Source organism: Annulohypoxylon truncatum, assembly GCF_022578515.1.
Source record: "Annulohypoxylon truncatum strain CBS 140777 unplaced genomic scaffold F4807scaffold_5, whole genome shotgun sequence".
Lineage (NCBI taxonomy): Eukaryota > Fungi > Ascomycota > Sordariomycetes > Xylariales > Hypoxylaceae > Annulohypoxylon > Annulohypoxylon truncatum.
Window position 1 is genome coordinate 705,857 of NW_025953791.1, and position 22,614 is coordinate 728,470.

General features: G+C 48.9%; 4 protein-coding genes across 4 annotated transcripts; 2 read left to right on the forward strand and 2 right to left on the reverse strand.

The window, feature by feature from the left end:
* The first annotated feature begins 8,673 nt into the window (after nt 1–8,673).
* Nucleotides 8,674–10,774, forward strand: F4807DRAFT_309766 (uncharacterized protein). Its single transcript, XM_047995031.1, has 4 exons — nt 8,674–9,163; nt 9,247–9,413; nt 9,462–10,317; nt 10,442–10,774. Exons 2-4 carry the CDS (start codon nt 9,288–9,290, stop codon nt 10,672–10,674), a joined length of 1,215 nt encoding a protein of 404 aa, XP_047857571.1. The 5' UTR covers nt 8,674–9,163; nt 9,247–9,287; the 3' UTR covers nt 10,675–10,774.
* Nucleotides 10,775–15,031: 4,257 nt separating this feature from the next.
* F4807DRAFT_412738 (fungal-specific transcription factor domain-containing protein) lies at nt 15,032–18,614 on the forward strand. The gene is made up of 9 exons (XM_047996802.1): nt 15,032–15,215; nt 15,278–15,434; nt 15,493–15,811; nt 15,870–16,086; nt 16,148–16,450; nt 16,501–16,521; nt 16,651–16,760; nt 16,816–17,170; nt 17,227–18,614. Exons 1-9 carry the CDS (start codon nt 15,153–15,155, stop codon nt 18,376–18,378), a joined length of 2,697 nt encoding a protein of 898 aa, XP_047857572.1. The 5' UTR covers nt 15,032–15,152; the 3' UTR covers nt 18,379–18,614.
* A 124-nt stretch (nt 18,615–18,738) lies between these two features.
* On the reverse strand, nt 18,739–21,334 carry F4807DRAFT_412741 (uncharacterized protein). The gene is made up of 5 exons (XM_047996803.1): nt 21,138–21,334; nt 20,979–21,085; nt 20,575–20,925; nt 19,824–20,515; nt 18,739–19,746 (listed from the first exon to the last, which is right to left on the reverse strand). Exons 1-5 carry the CDS (start codon nt 21,231–21,233, stop codon nt 18,971–18,973), a joined length of 2,022 nt encoding a protein of 673 aa, XP_047857573.1. The 5' UTR covers nt 21,234–21,334; the 3' UTR covers nt 18,739–18,970.
* Nucleotides 21,335–21,518: 184 nt separating this feature from the next.
* On the reverse strand, nt 21,519–22,550 carry F4807DRAFT_412743 (PEBP-like protein). The gene is made up of 3 exons (XM_047996804.1): nt 22,061–22,550; nt 21,831–21,997; nt 21,519–21,763 (listed from the first exon to the last, which is right to left on the reverse strand). The coding sequence occupies exons 1-3, from the start codon at nt 22,360–22,362 to the stop codon at nt 21,615–21,617; spliced, it is 618 nt and encodes a 205-aa protein (XP_047857574.1). The 5' UTR covers nt 22,363–22,550; the 3' UTR covers nt 21,519–21,614.
* Nucleotides 22,551–22,614: the final 64 nt, after the last annotated feature.

The window sequence follows — 22,614 nt, forward strand, 5'->3', positions numbered from 1 at the left end:
CCGAGCATGTGCTTACGTTGCTTTCCCTAGCTTCTCCACGGGCTAAGAGTCCTGAAATGGGAGCCTTGAACCCCCCTCCTGGCTAACCCTGGCGCCCTGTCAGATCCTTGACAGCATCCCGGCAGCCGCCCTTCGAGCAAGATCTGATACCGACAGGGTGCCATCTACTATAAGTCTAGGCCTATGGAGCCTTGCCAGGCTCTCGGTTCTCCTTCATGGTAGCGATCTGAACTACTGCCCAGTCGAGGAAAGCTGCCCGCACAAATATCGGTCCTTTTTGGGAAATCGACGATGTCAACATGGTCGCGAAAACCTCCATCAACTACCCATTTTGGAATCTACCTTGCAGCCGAGTTTCGACTAGTTCCGAAGCTAGAGATATTATGCCGGGCTACCAGGCCATTAGACGGGAGGTTCGTACCGACGCACAAAAGACCATAGGCGGAGTTTGGCCTGTGAAGAAAGTTGGAATAATGACGTCCCGCTCATAATTCAGGGGTCGCCGTGCGGGAATAGTCCGTACCTACTTTGAACCGACCTCGCCGCTCGCACCGGTGTGAGATTCACCGAAGAGGCTTGCGGCGCATACGCCTTCCAATATGTAGGTGGATCTCACCGAGTCTGTCTGGCCTTCTGTATGGCCTCCTGTAAGATCCATGAGATACTGACCAGGCCTTTGCACGTGCTATCCACATGGTATCTATTTCCCCTTCCAAGGGTTTTTAGGCCCATTATGCCATCCCCAGCATCGCTGTCTACCATGAGCCAAATCGATCGTCCTCTTGGGAAGGGTAAGTAGGTCCACCTTGAATATTGGCGTGGAGATTAACGCCTCGGCAACAGGAACAAAGAAGCCCCCCAAGGATCAGATCCCAATGAATCTAAGATGCCTCGCCGTTCTGCCTGCCTTGAAGATGCGCCACAGTCGATGTTGCTCACGAGATTGTCTCGATTGGAAGCAGGGATAACCAAGTGCTAAATATTTTGATAGGTCTTCAGCCAGTCTCGTAATGATGCCTGTATGAGGTATAAGTGGCGCGGAAAGCATAAATGTCCCGGCTTGACAGATGTGCCAATCAACTCCCCATGTCGTTCCTGTCACGTCAGTGACATATCTTTCATTTCCAATGCAACCTTTCGAATAGAGTACCCAAACTATGGAGTCTTTTGAATACCTGTTGTCAGGCTGGCAGCTACGCTAAAGGGCTATGAGGACGGAGGTCTCGTTGGAAAGCAGGCTTTCACAATACACCTCTAAAGGATGGGCACAGCACTGTGGCGTGCATGATCGATATATTGACGGTAATCGGGCTAGTCTTTAGCACCCCTAGCCCGAGAACTGGGTCGACGTTGAGGTAGGTAGGCGTCGTATCCAGCATGTATCAGGCCAAAAGGGGCAACAGTTCTATGGGCAGGTGATAAACACGCACACACACACAAGACAAGACATGCAGTATGCATATTTCCGATAAGCAGCCTCAGATCTCAGGCTGGCAGCTCTTGTAAAATGACATGTCTCATCGTTTTAATAAGATGAGACTTATGCGGTGCTGAGATCTTAAACAGTGAAGAAAAAAAAAAGAAAGCAAATCTTTTTTTGACGCGGTTGAAACATGCTAACGAACCTGCAGGATCGTTCAATAGCTTTGAATTGACGGCGGAAAGTCTCTTGGCGAAAAAGCCACACGATCATGAAGGAAAGTAGGAGAATGAGATCCGTATGGTTGACCAATGATAAGTGTCCATAGTTCGAATATTGCTCTCTTGAAACAGTGATATAGAGGTGTGAATATGAGGGCATAAATATCGGTTCTGCTCGGCCCTTACGGCATATATGAGTTTCAGGTAGGCATTCAACCTTGGATGATAGGTAAGTTCATCCCAACTCGCTTGGTCGGAAACCATCCGCATTGATGTAACAAACGACTAATTCGTCGCGTTAGTGCAGGTAAGTGCTTCAACGGGCTGACGTGCTCGTGCTACTAGGAGTGCCAGTAGAGGCCGATACCAGCTCACCCTACCACGTTGGCGGACAAGTGCTTTTATGAGCCACAAATAAGTCCACCGAACCATGCAGAAAGCCGTTCGTGCTGCGTGGAATGGCGGTGGGGATGCTGTTTAACGACGAGATCTCGGCCAACGCTACTTGGTACGGTACTGGAGGCTGCTGTTACCGTCGAAATCAACATATACATACGTGACCCAGCAGCCATCCCGAATAGTTAATTTGTAAGATGGCACGCGGTCTGATCGGTTCAAAGAAAAGCTTTTTTTTCTGCAGCCGACTTGGAGCGCCACGAACGCCTGTGACCGCCTGCGAGATTGGCGATGTCGCGCCAACGGCCCATCATTACCTTGTGTTCCCACACTTTCCTTAGCGTATGCTACATGGTGGAATCGTCGAAGTCATTGGACCACTGGATACAAGTAGAGCCGAGAAAGGTCTACCTAGATGGTAGTTATTGGAACGTCACGATTTCGTGGGGGTACAATGGCTTCACATGCTTCCCATTTTCAGTAGAGGTGTGGTCGAGAGCCGCAAGTTAGGACCTGCTGGATGTGCTAGCTTACTTTTGTTATGGCTTGTGCAGCGAGTATAGTAGGTAGATGAGGCTGATCCACTAGTGACTGTATGTCGGTATAACGATCAAACAGCAATGACACCTTGATATGCGTATATTGTAATATATTGAAGTGGTGCGATTTTCGACAGGATGGAGATTGTCAGGAACTCTTCCGCTTGCCTTCCTTGGATCAGATTCTGGTCGTGCATAAGCAACCGTACTAGGACGTCTAACTACACGGTACCACTTACGCGTACATACATAAGAGTTTGTGTACGTGCGGAACTCGGTAGAGAAAGTCGGGTCGTAGGCACGTTGTTCCAGAAGCAAGGGAAGCCATTGCCAGGGGTCACTAAATGTCAAGGGGGGCGGACCCACGGATGCGGATTCATCCCGGCCCTCTGAGCACCGCATCTTTGCCTGTTCTAGGAACTATCACGAATGATAAAGCCGCATGGATTCCGCCGGGCGTTGTGGGCTTGGTGGATCATTCAATAGCACTGGCAGGACGGGTCGGGATGGGCTTTCGGCAAGGGCATTTAGATCAAGCCACCGATCAAACCATCTAGGTGATGAAGAATTCGCCCACAGATACATACGCATGTCTTTCTTCTGGTAAGTGGCAAATAGGCAAAAAAGAAAGCCGCGCACTCATATTATTATCTCCCATCATGAAGAAGGCACACGCGTAAGTGACACCTACACGAGGGACACGAGGTGGTTGCATACATTGCATACATAAGACATATGGCTGTATGGTTAGACTGAGTCGCCGCATCATTAGACGCACCTGATCGCTGTCACCTGTGCCATTGGTTCTTGGACGGGAAGGATAGGGGCATTCGAACCAGGGCATTGGGTATGACAAGTGGACATGAAAGTGCCCTGGATGCAGCAGACCGTTGTGGCATGCCGACAACTTGATGGGGGATGGCTTTAAGATCTTTAGGATCGTCGAAAAGATGCGCATCTCGAATGCACAGCAACGAATTCGCTGGCAATCCTTTAGCCTGGATACATTCGGATCTCGTGTTCAGCCTGTGTCGGCGCACAGCATGTGGTACATGGGATGTACACCGAACACAGTATCATATAATCATATATCAAAAGCGTCCAAGGACGGAAGATGTGTTCGAAAATTAGACAGCGAGTGTTGAAGACGCGGGGAGGTTCGTGGGGAGTCGTGGGGGGAGAGGAGGGATTCGAGGTGGCTTATTCGCTGGATATTATTCCTGGCCATATCAGCCACAGTCGGACTTCCGACAGTTCAGCGCAACCACGACGGCTCCGGCAGACTGGGTGGGATTAAAGCTGGGATCTACATAGCTTTATGTATGTACCCTTAACCTACGAGGGGACGAGGGATGAGGGCATAAAAAGATCGGAAATAGTATCGACGTCCTGCCCGTACAGAGTCAATCTGGCAGTCCCTAACCTTGGAGCTCTTTTCCATCCACCTACTCACCTACCCGACAGTATGGAATAGGTAGAATGCATGGTAGCGTCCGTTAGTATCTAGTTTATGAACTTACGATTTACATACACACTTGATTATCGTGAGAGATGAGCCTTTTCTTTCACCGCGACTGTCTGGGATAGGGAGCACCCTTGTCGGCTTAATTTGAAACAAATGGCGTCTAAGTCGCAATTTCGATAATTCAACAGAAATGGACGACCGTTTGAAGCAACGAATAGGTTTTCGTGGAAGACCCACGGCGAGCCCAATAAGTAGTACCTGGTGAAACTCGATATTCAAAATCTAGCCCCGAGGCAGGCATATGAGCGAGCACCGGGCTAGATAATGCCATACTATCCCCAATACCCAACCCCCAACCCCCAATCCCCTCTTGATGGCTTGATGCGTCTCAACGGGAGAATGATTATGCACCAAGTCGAGAAGAGAGGCAAGAAAAGACGTTGGCAGGGTTGGGGATATGACAAGTGAGGAGATCAAGGTGACGGAACCCGGGAACCGGGTTTTGTGCCATGGATCCGGATTCATTGACCTGCAGCTTTTCCGCTGTCGTTGTCTCTCATTTCGTGCGCCCAAGATGCAATTGGATGAGTTGCACACCACGTTAGGAGCACAAGGCGCTTGGGCGGCGCACGGGATGGGGTTCTGTTCGACCGCCCCCAGCTTCTCGGGATTACGAAAGACGGCCCTTGCTTGGATGGGGTAAGAGATCTGCAACCCTTGGCAAAACCGCAAACTTCAGATCGTACCTAGCTTGCACCCTTGGGACCAACCGGAACGAAGTCCCAAGAGCCTAAACATCTGAGAAGTTCACCACACCCTACACCTGGTAAGGAGCGGACCCCACGACCCTAGCTAGCCTAACGAGTATCTGATGAGAAGATGTAACTATGTAGACTGAATAAAGCGAATAGACTGAGCAGAAACTAGTGCTTAATCACGTAAGCGTTGGAAATCCGCGTAACTCGACCAGTTATTTATGAGAAACGGGTGGGGATGGGGGCACCTATCCCTACAGCTATAAATTGATGCAGCGCCATGAATCGAATCTGCATTACGATGATTACATATTCATACATATTTTCGTGTGCTAGTCAGCCGTAGTGCAGACGAGGGTATGCCTACCTGGTACTTTTTCAAACTTGACTACATCGAACTCCATTTATACATACATATCTAGGTACATAGTAGTAAATAAATGATGATAAGTAATCATACTATGTAGTAGACTGCTACTAGGTACCTAGAGTACTATGTGAATATCGATAGGGACTAAAACAGCTTGTCGTGATGGTTTTTAGATGGTTTGGGATCATCTTTAGATGCTTTCGGTAGTTTTGTTTTTGCTGACTCGAAATTCTTCAGGAAACATCCGTGATGGCATTGGCCAAACACAAGCCGCAGAACTTAAGCGCGCTCCTTGTAATGACTATACAACGCCTCGCTACCTAGATACCTGTACCTTATAATATAACCTACCTACGTTATATGATAGGACCCGTACTATAGCATTGTTCTTTTTCGTTCCTTTTTGACACATGATGGCAACGGGGGGGAGATCACGGCTCGGCACCGATCTGTCTTGCAGCTTTGGCTGATGCAGATCGCCCACACAGAAACGGGGTCCGGGGGTTTGGCCAAAAACGTACTAAGTCCAACGAGATTTGACAGCCTGCGAGAATGGCCGATATGGAGAGGATCACCACGTACCCATCGGGGCGGATGCCACTAGGGGGGGGGATGGTGGAGGGGCCAGAGGGGCCAGAGGGGCGAGATATAACAGACGCTATGCATTCCCGAATGGTCGTCGTCGCCGTTCCCTAACGGTTAGTCCACCTAGGTAGGTACGGGTAGGGAAGGTAGTAGACGCTATTCTGGCCTTTCCGTTCCCACTCCCGTTTCCATTATTTTACCACTTTCCGCCACAATTTTCTCCATCATGTCCAGCCCATGTCCAAGCCCTTTCCGTCCAGATTCATGACTCGCGAAGTGCCCACATCCAATGATCAAACCGGTTACCAAGTCAGCGGGACGCATCTAAGGTTCTTAGCCTAATGCAAATCATGCCCTGTCAACGCAAGGAAACTTCCATGTTAGGGTTCTGCGAGCCAGCTGTGGCCCTGGATAGGTACGATATTAAGGAACGAAGTTACAGCGATGGTCGGGTTGGTTCTTTTGGGGGCTGCAACATTGGCATTCCATTGCGCCATTGCACCCATCGCATCAGTCGGTGCTCGGTGTTTGTTCCGAAGGTAAACAATGCAGGCAATGCAGGCAATGCAGACAATGCAGACGACGGTAGGTCGTCGAAGCGTCCCGGGCCATGACTCGCCCTGCTCGCCTCAGCGCTTCTGCTGTAAATCTCGGATCCGCTGTGCCCATAGCCTATTTGGTTGTGGTTCTGATCATCGTAGGGCGTTTAGAGATTGTCGCCTCTAGGGTTAATATCTACTACGCGGCCTGAGAATATAGCCTGAGTCGGCCGTTATCCATTGATTTACATGTGGGATAGAGACTTGCACTAACAAGGGAGACGCGAGATGCGAGATGAGAGATAGCAATCAACAGGGACCTGATTGTATGTTGATATAATTATTTGTACTTATACTGGTATACTGTACGAATTGTTTACTTACCTACAATTCAAGTATCAGTGCATACCAAGTTGATTTAGCTTCAATATTCGGGTCTAGGCACTCTCATGGCAAAGTTAGAAGTGCGATATGGGCGATATGTGCCCCCTTTTGCTGTGTTCTGAAGTTCCAGGGCACTGAATTTGGCCCATATTATTCCGTTCAGGGGTCTAGGGGGGTTACTCTTAGGCGCTTGGCAAAATGTCGTCGGCTCTTGGATTTTGCCTAGATCTTCTTGTCAGCTCGTCAGATGAATATCACCCAAACCCGAATCAATCACAATACATACATCCCTAGTAGTAAATAACATGATTCAGCACCCCTAAAATCTAGAATCAACTAGGTAATCGACCGTCGACCAATCGCAACACCTAGGTAGGTACGTAAAAACTTCATTCCCGCTTTGATTCGTCTAGCGATGAGGGTTCAATCTTAGGTACCCTTAGATGGGACGATCATAAACGTGTTGGAAATATTACTAATGACGGCATTTACGATGTTTACCCTTATTCTTTGGAAACTACTGAGTTCTGGCGCTTACTATGGACATAGTTCAATGTTTAAACGGCTTTACAAGAATAGCAAGAATAAACTAGAGCGTCACAACCTTTCCAATAGTGCCAACTTCTCGGGCGCATCTGCGTCATATGAGAAGATGCCCCAGGGGCCTGTGCCAAATTATACTATGTAGATGCACGGAAACTTTCTTTTAAGTCGGGACCTGGTAGTTCAGGTACAGTTCAGGTATCGTCTTTTATAACGTTTCTCACATAAGATAATAGGCGTTTCCTACGTTTCGTACCTATATATATAGGTAAGTGGTACTTACTGACCAACAACTTGGAATGACTTGCAAATCCACAGTCGGCGTCGGCGCCACATCTCGTTCTTATCGCACGATCAGCTAGCTAGCTGGCATGATATGATAATGGGATAACGGCTAAGCCAATCTGCAGCATGCTCGTGGATGAATACGTGGTAGACATGGAATAGGCATGGGCATAGGTAGGCATAGGTAAGTATATTTCCCGGTGTTTATGTATCGTACCCTACCCCCTCCCCTTTTAAGAAGGGGGTTTAACCTCACATCAAGTAACTTCGACGTAAGAGAGCCAAAAGACCAAAAGACCAAAAGACCAAGATACCAAGTTTGCGAGGAGGGAAGAATTCGATCTGGTCTTCTAAATGCACGCACGTATGCGATGGTACGTGTGTAAGGTCTACCCCGGTACCCATCGTCTTTCCATCGGGCAATTTCATCTGGCACCAAAGCAGTAACCGTCACGGTCCGGGGTCCTTACCCCTGCCTGCATATACATCGATACTACCACCGACGCTTGCCCTTCCTACTGTGGTCGTGTCACTTGCCTCCCCAGCTGCCTCCCTACATCCTAAAATCAGTTGCTCCAGTCGCTCCAGCAATGTACCTACCATCGCTATCGAAGCCAAGCCTGTCTTTCGAGTTCCTACCTAGTACCTAGTCAGATACTTAGGCTAGTCGTAGTCTACATAGCTAGACCCTTTCTGACCCTTTAAACCATGTGCGCTCTCGGTAACCCAGTAACCTTAGTACATAGTAGGTGTGACCACCCCAAGCATCCAAGCATCCATCTATCCAAGCAAGAAGCTTGTCAGTCTTTTCCACTCCGTCTCCCTCGCCCGCAGAGGCGACGCCACAAGCATCAGCATGTCTGAATCGTCTGTGGGGAGGTGGGTAGGTCGGTAGTGGGTACAAGACTAACTGCGTAGTCCGCGCGGTACTGGTCCTTTCTCATCGTACCCTGAACGCTGTCTTAGCATCTATGTCATCCTTGCTCATGCCTCGCATCCAAGCCTTTTTACGGTTTAGTCACTCTCTATCGAAACCGCACCTCCACACATTCAAAGATCCATCTTTGACATACATATGTAGAAGAGTCTTCCGCTCTTCTACCGGTATGCTGCTGCTTCTATTCTACTTCAGCCTTTTGGCCCATTTTCCTTGAACTTTCTTCCCTAACCTTTCTCTTTCATCATACCAGAGCTACCTACCTTTCTTGGATAAACTAATACTCCGTGTCTATCCTGTGGCCATCGTCTTCCTATCTCGTATCCTTCCGGGCGTCTATTTGAGCCTCTTCGGGTAGTCTTGAACTCCTCTCCTTTCCGCAAGGAACAGACTCTTACTACGTCCTTATACGGTAGAGGCTGTCTTGGAGGGATCTATCTAGTCTCGTCGCCATATAATCTGCAGGACTCGGGAAGATAAACCGAAATATCTGCATATAATTGTCACCCATTAGCCACAGACGTTGACTTTTGCCTCCCGTTCTGCCAAACGTACCTATTGAAGTGCTGGGACTGAAGTGTGCAAATGGTTGAAGTTTGATAAAACGGAGCACACTCTGGAAACAAATCGAGGGCTCTGCCTTAATTGTTTTAAAACAAACCTGGAGCTTCGTTACGGGTCGCCGCCATATATACAGGTGCCTACTTATCGTTCACTAATTCAGGTAAGGCGTGTTATTTTATGGCGAGAAGTGCAATAGGTGTAGCCTCCAATAGTTGATAAGCTGACAGTTATCGAACTCAATAGACGCCACACGAGACCCGTTATCCAGGTCAGCAATAGATAAGATGTCTGCTCTTACGATGCCTTCTTCGCCATACCATCATGGGTTTCCTCACGAATTCTCTTGGCGAGAATCTTCTGAGCTATCCTCCAGACCAGGAGAGAAAATCGCCCTCCCGTCTATCCGACAGGTAGAATAGTCCATCTCTAACTAGATATCCTTACTGACTGGACAATAGGCTTTCCCAGAGCTTCAGCTTCACATACAACATGACATTTCGGCCAGAACACCACCATCCGCGACAACTCCTCCTGGAAGATCATTTAATACTACAACCTGGTCAGAATATGTCCACTCACAGTCACCACAACACCTAAAAAAGAGGCCTCTAGCCATGGATCAGTTTGAGTATAGGAAGAATCAAGAAACAAATTCGTTGCCGAGGATATCAACTATCTCTCACGATGACAGCCATCGACAGCCCCGGCCGACGACCCGAAGAGCAAACGTTGAGGCATGGGAGGATCCGCACCGTCCCAACCCTTCTTACGGGAGATCTGTACGGTCTCCCATAAGCCTAGAACCACATGAACGACGCGAGGCTCGTTCTACTCTACCGAGTTTACCACTAATGAATTTTGCTGGAGCTGTGTCTGAACCACGCCGTCCTGCGAAGCTGAACGATGATTGGACGAGGGGATTTATGAGGAGACCAAGCATGTCGAGCAATGGGAGTCTACATACGGATGGAGGATCTCCCACATATCGACCTGAAGGTTTTAGCTACGACCCCCATCACCCTAGCCGGGTACAGTCTCTTTCGATGGGCTCGGTCCATAGCTATGACAGGACGCCGTTCTCACCGGGACTCTCACCACGGCCGTACGACCCACACCAATATCACGAGAATTTGATGCGGATCCGCGATTTTGGCATGGTGATGAACGGCGAGGGCAAGCAAAGGAAGCGTCGTGGGAATCTACCAAAGGAGACAACAGACAAATTGCGTGCTTGGTTCGTCGCCCATCTGCAACACCCGTACCCGTCAGAGGAGGAAAAGCAAGATTTAATGAGGCAGACGGGCTTACAATTAAGTAAGTTCTACCTATTTTAAAACCTCAAGTCCTAGATTTTAGGTCTGCTAGTATTCTCGAGAGACGGCTCTACTCGTACGCTAGATTATCTAAGGCGTATCTTACTAACTTACCTCCTGGACAGATCAAATAAGCAATTGGTTCATCAATGCGAGGCGGCGGCAACTACCGACCATGATTAACAACGCCCGTGCCGAGTCAGATGCCATGACAGTGCGTAATAGCGATGGCAAGTTGCTACCTTCGACTGAACGAGCAGACTACGACCCAGACTGCAAGCCTCTGAGCGATTGCGATGTGGAACTAGAGTCAATGAAACGACGTAGGATCAACAACGTTAATCGCGGTAGTATATGATAGAAATCATGCTACCCCGGAAAGGGTTGCTTGTATTACTATGGATATCGGCATTATTTATATTATAGACAGCTTTTAAAGTCGAATTTCGAGTCGATCGACTGATTTATTTCACGAATAACGTTTAAAAGATTGCCCTACGAAACATTTCTCGGCAGTATTTTTCTATCTATCAAAACATCTTTTGGGCATTTCAACAAATGGATACCACTCTCATGGAACAGGCGGCGCAACTGGGATATTACATTAACAACAATGGCGGTTCGAGCACATCAAAGTACAAAGGGACGGTTGTATATTACCCTGAATTGATTGCGGATTGGGATCATGATGGCGGTGGATATGTGGAAATGTTTTTGCTGTACGTGTAGATTTAGCCTCAAGTGAAAAGAAAGTGCACTATCCGGATGATAGAAAGACGTTGAATCTTAATATCGTTTACCGGGACAAAGCTTGCATGCTGGCCGCCTTTGCGGGTCGTTTCCGACCTAAAGTGAAGCCATGAACCCTCCAACCACAAGCCGGGGTCTGTTCCGAGTGCTATAGGAGATCTACATCACGACCAAGGTAGCTGCAGTAGCCCTCGCATTAGCATTTCAGAAATCCTATATTGCTCCTGCATACCGCCCCTTCCGATCGATAGATTAACTGCAGATGTCCGCAAGCATGGAGAGATGGCCTCCTCGAAATCCGTTGGCTACCGAGTTCATCGTTCACGGCCACCTAATCTCGCCGCATCGCACAGTTTCATCAGTCAGCCAAGATGACCACTTAGTGGTTAGGCAGATTCCCATAATGGATTTCGGATGACGACAGAGATTGCAGAACAGCTGACGTTGCCCATCGGTGCTTTTTTTTTTTTTTTTTTTTTTCCTGCTTTCGCGAAACTAACGAAGGCGCCTGTGAACCCGAAAATGAGCTCACTTTCCCTTCTGTAAGCAGATGTCGTGCCATCCGTCCTTGTCTTGCCGGACCAGTCACCGAGTAGGCAAAGTACCACTTACCACCGGCTTGGGTAGGCCAAAGATTGTTCTCCCGTCGAAGCTAAGAGGTGCGTGGGAAACACCCGTTCGATGGGCGAGACGGAGGGACGGCATCTAGTCGAGTCGGCTCTAGACGAACCTGATAGACGAACGAACTCTTACCCGCCTTCCTTGGTATGCAGTCCCATCCTGCACATAATCTGGGCCCAGACGCGTCTCCTCCCACTTGTCTACCGGGAGAGCAGCGCTTGTAGCCTGTGATACTCAGAAGAAGAAGAAGAAGATTATTATTATTCGGCTACTACTACGGAGGTTACCGTCTAGTACGAAGTGAGCCGGACTAGCGTACGTTAGAGTGGCATCTCAAGGCATCTTAGCCAAAGATAGCGTCGCCTCTCCGAAAGCTTCGTCCGCCGATCCCCAAAAGGAGCCCCCAAAAAATGAGGGCTGGCGCTACTACTAAGTAAACTTTTTTTTTCTTTCTTTGCTTGACGTTATCTTCACCCACAGCACACACTTCGGATGAAGTTTTCCTGAAAGTTCTTCGTTCCCCAGCATCTTTCGTTTGTAGCAGCCCCCCGTGGCACGGATCTCCGGCCGGTCTGCCCTTGGGATTGAGACAAAATGGCGTTCTTCGGACAAAAAATAAAATAAAAAATAAAACGAAGATTTTCGATTCGAGTGGATGTCTTAGAACTTCTAGAGGAGGGGGGTTTGCCAGTTACCTAATTTCTTTCCTCCCCATCCCCTCATTATTATTTATTTATTTTAGTTGATGTCTCGAAAGTTCTTCGACGGAGGGTCTTAGATACTTAGATGATGACATCTGAAACAATCTTACTTGAGCCGCGCTGGAGAAAAGACGGTTATATGTGACGGTTATATGTCTTGTCATCGCACCCCTGAAGCTGCAACTTGGGCGGCAACTTCACGAAAGTGCATTTCTCCTTTCTGCCCCCCCCCTGACCAGTCAGAATGCGGGTGCCATATTGGAATTATTCGCTTGTTGCCCTCCCTACTCAACCGCTTACGTCCACAACAGGGTTGCTAGGATAATGATAAGTGAGGTGGCTGTCGTCCTTGACGAGACCACCCACACCATTCTAGATTACTTGGTCAGTTTGACGTTGTATTGTGTTCCGCGATATTTAGAATCTGTTGGTGTATGCCAGAACAACGCTAGACGACTAAGTGTATTTTTCTTCTGAACTACCTAAATGTACCTGCCAAGAGGTCAGAGTGGATGGTGATGTTCGATATATAAGGTTGATGTTGTCAGCGAACTCCTACAATATGGTAACTAGCTAGAATATTAGTAGGGTTGGCAAACTCAACCTTCGCCAGCCCATGAATCACTTGCTGACAGCGGGGAACGGCCTAAGTGGTGACCGTTACGCTGGGTACGATAGATCGGTCACGAAGTTTACTTGGCTTGACGTCTTTCTCTCAGGCTATTTTCTCCTACTGTCAGATTTGAAAAGTATAATCACACTACACCTTTCGTCATGTTACTTCTCAGCCGGTATGCCGAGATTACGTGGGGGGTTTATCAAGTATCTGTCGACGACATAATATGGGATTGCATATTTAATTATGGTTCCATACTGGTTACATAGCCGTATATATTACATCTAGATATACAGCTTTCAAAAGCCGCAGAGACGACGCAATCACGAATTACTGCAGGTGACAGTGGAGGTATTCTGCTTATCGGGACCTTCAAAAACTCTCCTATATTATGCTAAAGAGACGCCGGCCATCGAGTGCGGAATACAAACCTTAACTCGCTCGAACGAGGAACCAAAACTCTCTGGCTCTGAGGGCGGTGATCGACGACGCTGGATCCCTGCGACGAGGTTGCCACTTAACCTTCGTACCTACATTTGAATCATGTCCTTGTCTCTGAATCGTTATTGTATATAGTCTCTACCATAGAGTCAAAAATGACCCGGAAGTTTGGGACGGAATCGTTTAGTTAGCGAACCAGTCCCTGAATACGCTATGAAATTAAAAAGTGTCATGACTCGAATGATACCGGGTGTACGGCCAAGGTATCCTTCCCCGGGTCAGAGGCGAGCTGTCAAACCCCAAAGTGTCTAGCCTAAGGTCTATATTAGTCTTGCGTCTCTGTGCCGAAGATTCTCGATGCCCAGGCCGTACATCTGGACCCTTGGGCCATTTTAGACTCTTTTAAATGCACCTACTATGGTAATCTAGCGAAATGTCCGTCATTCACTAAGGTGAAGATAGCCGCCTTATTATTAGCTGAATTTGGCCGGTTTAGGCATCGTTTCGTTCGTAAGTTTTCGACGGACGCGGATCTTGATCTAAGATGATCTGCACTTGTCACATCGTCAGTCACTACACCGGCTCGACAACACCATCTAGTGCCGGGAGCACCGTCAGCCGTCAGCTGAGGACGTCTAGTTTTTGCTAGCTGGCGACCCTCGGCGCCGTACGGAATTGGTAGGCGCGCGAGAATATTCAGCTGTTGTACGCGTTCAAGCCTGGATGGGTTTGGTCCCACCGGACTATGGGGCTGCCCATGCCCTCGGGATTGCCTAAGGAGTATAGTGCTATATACTAGGTAGCTAACCTCCTTTTGCAAGGAATATACTCCACAAACCCCCTCAAGGAATCACTAATCATTCCATCCCATGGATTCGATGCATAGATGCTTGACGAACGCATTGAAATACGTAGGCTTGTGGATTCCGCGACGGCCTGCTTTCCCTGTCCGGGGCGAATATCATACTATGCCGCGTAGATATGTGACAGGTCGTATACCAATGCTACTACACTTGCAGATTTGCGCTTCCTGAGTCATACACATGCCAGTATGTGGTCATGCGTTGGTAAGACTTGCTCCTTTAATGACTACCCCCTGGTGATGAACCATGCCCCTTGAGGTGTACTCGAGGAATAATATTTGGAAATTAGTATCGTGATAGGCAAACTAGCCTCTAGCATGTTGAAATACGTCTAAACCGAATCCGCTGGAGATAAGGAGACAAATATGTATAAAGCATGAAAATAGTTCTTTTATATGCATATTTATAGATATAAAACTTATACGGGTTATCCAAATGACGAAGATGATAATTATCGGCTAAAGATTATATGCGACAAACGATTACATAGGCATCTACACAGGCTTCAATTATGTATGCTTTGGAGTTGAATAAAGCTGCGATACATAATAATAATGCTTATTCATAATTGTCTTCGATTACGTACAACTTGTCAAACTTGTGAAACCAACGCTGCCTGATTTCGGAGTAACCTTTATCCTTCAGGAGTTATCGGCCGTATCGGCTTACTAAAGGGGTACGCATATACCAACCAATAATTGAAAGAGACTAATGAGTGGGTTGCCTATTTCAACTTTCAACCCTTAACACGCCACGCTCCGAGGGCATGCAAGCCGGAGGCTAATATCGAGACGGGACGGGATAGTCTGCCACTTACCTATATGAGCCTTTTCGCGCAAATATCATGCCGGAGGACGGCCCCTCTCATGAGGCTCCCGGGGGCGGTCAAGCCGGATCCGAGACTTTGGTAATTTGCCGTCAACCCTTTTCTATGACGCTATGTGTTGAATATGCTAACGTTCTTAGTAGTCATGCGTGTCGTGCAGGAATAGGAAACTCAAATGTGATCGCACAAAACCAAGGTGTAAGCGCTGTGAGAAAGCCAACCTTGAATGCGTCTTTCCCGAGTCTCGGAGGAGACCAGCCTTCAAACGAAGGAATGTGAAGGAACTTGAAGCGCGCCTGGGTATCTATGACCTCATGTCTCATGAAACATGTAATTTGAGCTGAGACGTATTTAATAGCTCAGGTTGAGGTGCTTTTGAAAGAAGCAGGCCAAAATGGCTCACGCTCACTACACGGGAAGGCTGCCGAACATGCCGAATTTCAGTCTACTGAAGCGTCAGGGACAGAAAATATCATCTTTGAAGGATTGGATTTTACCGCTCCTGACCTTTCTTACGACGACGGAGCTCAATTCGCATTTCAGCAAGAGCCGACGACAACATTCTCACCTGGAAACTTGGGTGGCCAAGATCAAGGTAGTACCCCCTTTAATGGGTCTCTTATCGACCTTGGCGGCGTATATGAGAGATTGCCCCCCTTTGAGGTGATGGAAGACCTGTGAGTAATAATCACGTCAAAAACTCATCTAGTGCCAAGTCCAGCTCATGATAATAAGCAACCGGATATTCTTCGCGACGCAGAAATATCTTATTCCCATAATTCACCCTTCGCGCTATTTGCAGGCCTTCTATTCCGCCCCACATATGAAACCTCCGATGTGTCTTCAATATATTATCTGGGCGCTCGCCGCACATGGTCATCCCAAGTATAACATGTACCACGACATCTTCTACCGACGTTCTCGACAGTATACCGACGCGGACGAGATGAAGGTAGGCCGCCTATTACACCTTCTAACTAACCCTTGTGTGCAAGTATGCTTACCACTCAAAGTCTTACGGTGAACACTTCATTACCGTAGCTCATGCACAAGCATATTGTGTGATGGCTACGTACGAGGCTAAAACTATGATGTTTACCCGAGCGGCTATGACCTGTGCTAAAGCAGTTCGGCTTGTGGAAATGATGGGACTTCATCGACTTGATGGTGCCGCCGAGGAGATAAGCCCGACGCTATTACCCCCGAAAGATTGGGCTGAATTAGAAGAAAGGCGGCGGACGTTCTGGGGAGTCTTTTGTATCGATAGTCATTGCTCGATCTCGACCGGCTGGCCATTTCTTATTGATACCTCTGAGGTAAGATAGGGACTCGGAAGACGTAAGGTCTATGCTAACACGCCTTTCAGGTCACAACCATGCTTCCTACTGTGAGTTGATACTATGTCATCCTATAATTTCTGTGGAATGAGGCTCTTGACGCGAACTACTTCCCGCCATTTTCAGTATATGCGCATTTAAGGTGTCATATCAGATCTTATTAACCTTGAACCTTACAGTCAGAATATGCGTTCGAAAATGGCGAGAAGGAAGAAACGTACAGTATTCACGAAGCATTCAAGGGGCAGCCATACTCGTCATTTGCTGGAGCGGTCTTGATCTGCCATATGTTAGCCATATTCCCCCTGAGCATCTTTCTCCCATTTGCTAATCCCGATACCAAGACATAATCAAATCCTCAAGCACGTCCATAAACCTAAGCCTACCGATAATCCCGACAACTATGAGTTTGGCGAATATTGGCAGCGGCACCGCGATCTTGATAATACGCTCTCGAGCGCATTCATGTATCTACCACAGAGTTTCCGGTTGCCCGAGAACTATCGCGACCCAATCGCTCTCCATACTAATCTGAATTTACACGCATCAATCATTTGCTTACACCACTCGGCGATCGAGAGGATAGATGCTTACAAACTACCAGACAGTGTTAAGAAAGCCTGTCAAGACCGGTTGACTACAGCAGCACAGGAAATTGTTAATATTATTAAACTAACTAGCCACGTGAATACAAGCCCTGTAAGCAACACCTTGGGATGATGATATAACTTGAGCGGTCACTGATGCCTTAGCAGAGAAGCCCATTGACCGCACTATCAATGTATTGTGCGGCGTCGGTTTACATTTATTTTTGTAAAGAAAACCAGGCGCCTACTAACCTCGATAATCTTGACTTTATTATTTCCGCTATGGAAGCTCTCGGACGAGACCATTCCATCACCCGAGCCTTCCTTCGCCAGGTAGTCGTCGATATTGAGCGAAACGATATCAAGAATATCGTGCGACTACCCCGCCTCGACCATCTTAACGATGAATTCGGGACCCAGATCTCACACAACATACCCTTGCTCGCTCGCTCCAGCGTCTCACGGCACTCCCAAGTCCAGCCTCCGTTGCCAGGCCGCCTCCCCCTTGGAAACCCCGTCGGCCAGCCCCTTGACGACGAGCACTGCCATGGCGAATGCGGTACTTGGACATCAGAAATCCACGTGTATAGCAAAGCCTCGCAGGAACCCATGCCATTCGAAGCCACTCAATCAGGAAGTAAATTCAAGCGGAAGCGCGTGTCTCCACTTGATGAGACCGGCAGGGCGCACGACTCGCCCGATGGTAATGGGTCGTCATGGACCGCTCCCGGGACCTCGACGAACCCATCCGCGCACTCCTCCCCTGCGAATATGACAACGCCGGCGCATCCGATGAACTGTGGCGGAGGATACGCCACGAGTCCCCACGTGGAGTTTAACCTGCCGCACCGCACTGGGTCGCCGCACGTCTCTGCGAACCCTGAATTTAAGGCACCGGCGTCAGCCGTGTGGAGCGGAATGGGCGTGGGATGCTCCATGCCGGCGGCATTCCGACCAGCGGCGCGCGGCGCACCTAGCTGGCTGGACGCAAAGGGGCGCGACTGCGATCTCGCCCGCGGTTACATGCAAGCCGTGTTCGCCGGTCCCGGTTTCATACCCTCCGGCCCCAGCGCCCCCGAGCCCAACCCCGAGCCGAGCTTCCCCACCGCGCAAACGCAAAACCCTATACCGCAAAATCAAACAGGGCATGATGACGCAGGTATACCCTGGGACCTGTCGGGTACGGAGGGCATGGATATGAACGTGAATACGAACGTGGAATGGGGTATATTGAGCGCGGCCATCGGCGTAGATCTCCCCGCGGCTATGAACTTCTCCGGCGGGAGGGGAGACGGGGAGACGAGGTCGGGTGCTGGGTAGATTGCGTACATACCTCCAGGGTTATATAGGCACATATTTGGGTAAGGTACAAGGTACATAGGATGGAAATATCTAAACGAAACGGAGCAGGGAGAATGGGATCTACCGTGCACATAGCGCGTGTAAGCGATATATGGGGTGTTTATTTCTATTAGAGCCGTGATATCCAATCCCCCTCATCTCGTCGATGTAATTGTATACAAATATGAAACAAATCAATAAAACTGTGTACCTAATCTCAAGACTCGAGATGATTCGTTTTGTTGCCGTGGCTTCTTTGTCGTATATTTACCCACATGTATATGCTTTCGCATCTGTGGGATAACTAACCTGCAATTACCTAGCACACGGTCATGAGGCTCTTGGTATATGTAGATCTATTAATTATCGTTTTTTAAATTTCAACCTAGAGCTGAGCTCTACCTAGGTAGATAGCTATCTATGCCTTCATATAGCCCCCTTTCCCAAAAAATGCGTAACGATATACCTCATCGCTCACGTAAATCTATTAAAATCGCTTGCTTAAATCAATCATAAATGCCTTCCTTCTTCGCATCGTTTGCCTACCTCATCCCATCCCGTGACAGCTCCCTCACGTCGGCGCCGTGAGCACAGGCATAACAGGCTCAAAGCTCCAATCGAAATCATCCATGAAAGTCCAATCGATATCCCTTAGCGCATCAGCCCCCAGCATCGCCGGCGTCTCGCTCCTCGCTCCTCCCGCACTAGCCCCAGCCCCAGCCCCAGCACCGGCACCAGTACCACCGGCGCCGCCGGTACTCGCCACCGCCTGCCCGTTCGCCGCCGCGCCACTTCCGAAGCACGGACACGTAGTCAGGGGCTGGCACTTATGTCTGCACCCAGGCATATGGTCCGTCTTCCAACGCGTCATGCAATCATACATAACGCTCGCGCTCAAGCGATGCGAGAAGCTAGACACGGGCTCCTCAGCGGACTGCGGCACGCCGGCGCCGTGGACGAGGCGGTACAACCAGCTCTCGAACAGGTTACCGAGGCGCGTGGGCAGGTCGTTGTCGGCGACCTGGGCGCGGCGCGAGGCGGCGACCGCGTCGGCGGCCGACCGCTCCGCCTCCGCGCGGTCCATGAACGGCAGGTACGACGACCGCAGCACGCGGTAGATGACGCCGCCCGCGGCCATGAGGGCGCGGAAGTAGAAGTGCGGGAGGTGGCGCAGGAAGTCCATGCTGGCGTCTAGCGCGAGCGCGGAGCGGATCACGGCTTGCGCTGTGCTGTATGTGCGTAGGATGTTGCGTTTCAGGGCTTCGGGGTCGTAGCCGGGGAGTGGGATCATGTAGTATGTTTGGATTTCGAGTTGGACTAGGAGCGCGTTGAATCTGTCGAGGTCGTCTGTGGGTGCTTGGTTTAGCATTTTATTAGGTATGGACGGATTGTCGTGGTGGAGTTAGATAGGAGGGGATACACACCTGCGCGTTCCGAGCATATGAGCCCCCGGACGGCATTCCATTCGTTTTCAAGTAGTAGAACCATCTGCGCTGATACTCCTCGCGATTCTTCTAGACAGGCCGCCATTGTCCCAGTCACATGATTACAGAACTTCTGGCACTCTAGGAGAACACGAAATGTGGAGGGGACTTGGAAAGGCGTCCTGCCGTCGATGATATTCTGAACAGTCTGATTGAACAGACCGCCGATGGCAGGGAGCCCCAAGAACGAAGATACCCGTTGGGCGATTATGTTATACCCAGCCCAAGTAAAGGCAGCCTCTTCATCTGTGAAGGTGTTCTGGAAAACACCGTGGCTGTATTCGGGATGGTTTCCCTTCCCACAGTGAATCCCTAATTGCAGGATCGCATTCATTATAGCGCCGGTGAAGAGCGCACACGGGTCATTAACAAACCGTACATCTGGAAAGATCCATGCGCAAAGTAAGATGAGTGCATTTATTGAAGGAAGGGTTAAGGGCCAACTAGATAGGGTTGAGAAGGCATCTTTCCTGACGGAATCTAACAAGAAGGGGAAAAGGGTAGGACTCTTTGCATAGCGACGTGACGCTATGTAGATGATGGTCCAAAATAAAAATGGACCAGACTCATAGCATTTGTTTGGATCCCTGAGTCGTACAATTGGCATATATGGATGATAACATTCAAAATATCTAATACAGTGTTAGAGTTGCACCAAGTCCTGCTTAAGTAGACTAAACAGCCAACTTACTTCTGAAAGTAGTAATCAATATCTTCGCCGGAAAATGGTAGAGATCCTAGAGCTCTGGGAAGTGCGGGCTCGGCTGCGGGTATCTGAGGAGGCACGGGGGTTTCAGGGGTATGAATTGAAGAAGGAACAATAGTGGCATTGGATGAGGTGACGATAGTAGGAGCTCTCGCTTCTCCGGTGGAAATGCTCACGGGAGATGGTACTCCTAGCCGTGCAGGAGCAGGGTCCTTAAAAGGGATGATGGTCTCATTCTGCTGAGTATATGCAACTGCCTGATTTGGCGATGTAGTTACCTGCCCATTAACACTTTGCTTAATAGACTGAATTTCTTGAACTAGTTCATCTAATTTACTACGGGTCTATTAGTCTCTTAATTATGAATCTAACATAGAGAAGAGCTATACCTTTTCCGGCTCACTCTTTTGTGAGTCCTGTCCACGACGCAGCTTAGGCGAAGTTTCGCGCAACGCTGACACGGCTGGTTTGGATTTTGACTAGGGTTACAGCGCACCTGGGAAGATGATCAATATATGCGGTACTGCTCTGTGATCTGCAAGATATACCTTGGCATCCCGGCAGCTCGTACAGGCGGTATTTCTTTTAATTCGACTGGATGGTGGGATAGTGGGTGATGCTTCTTCGTGGCTGGTATCGGGCATTGGCGCAGATAAAACTGAGGCTTGATTGACGCCTTGAGTGACGCCTAGATAGTTGTGTTGCTGTCGGATGAGGAAGATAGGTGACTTAGACGCAGTTAGCCGGTCGGCTATGTTCTAGTTATAAAGTGGCGCGAGACTGGGGCTGCACTGGGAATGAGGAGGCTTACGCCACGTGCAACTCGGCGAGAGATCGGTACCGATCCCTGCAACTACCCGCAGCTATACCCTGCATGTCCCACTATTTATCCACTCTTCCATTGGAGTCTCTTAATGAAGAGCTGAGATGCCTTTGGATATTCTCATACTTCAACTCTACCAGCTCTACAGGTATACAATAAATACAATAACCCAAATGTCACACATTGTTCACAAAATCTCTCTTTATTCCCACTTTCTTTCCGCGACTCCTATCCACATACCCCACGCTAAGACCTTACCATTAATAGCATCGGCAATTTGCTCTCTAGTCGTCGCCGCACTTAGCAAACTAGGATTCAACGGTTCTTTGAGTGCTACCACTTCGAAGAAATCTGGGATGAGTTAGCCCCAAATTGTATCGACAAATCATACATTTATTCATAACCTAGAAAGGCTTACATCGATGCGGTCCGTGATTCATCAACGGTCGAGGCGGGATGTAAACCTGGCCATTTCTCGACCGGCCGTAATGAAACCCGCCCTTCAACAGCGCTTCTCCGGGGTCTTCGACCTCGAAGTCAGCGGCCTCTACACTAGTCCGTGTAGGCGGGATTCCCGTGTAGATACTATCATTATTTCGGAACCACTTTAGCTACGATTTCCCATGTCCCGCTCAGATAACTACTTACCCGTGACAGATAGGCGTAGGTAGAGGCGCGTCCGGATCCTCCGAAACCAAAAGCCACTCCTTAACTTGACCCGCGATGTGCGGTGGCGCCTCCCAGCGCAAACTGGGGAACTTGCCCGCGCCGTCGTGTGTATACTCGACGCCGAGCACTGAGTTGCTAGGGCCAATCTCCGGCGCCGTGACGGTGATTTCCTGTTTCCCTTCTAAGTCGGCGAATGCGGGGGCCTTATAGAAGCTCTTCTCGTCGTGGCCTTTGCCGTTTTTGAAGAGCCAGGATAGCGATACCTCGATGAGGGCTGTCATTGCTTTTGTGAACCCCTATATTAGTGTATCCTTGTCCTGTATGCCGGCGTACTATGTAAATTGGCGTAGGTGGCTTCGGCTGATGCTATTATTCCTCCTGCTGAAACTTGGAGAGTTAAACTATGAATTCTGGATATCTGGTGTTAGTTAATGAGTAACGTATTTATATTTACAATTAAGAACTAATAGGCCTCACATTACTAGAATCGAGTTGATTATATACTTCGTCATACTCGATCACAGTTCTAGATC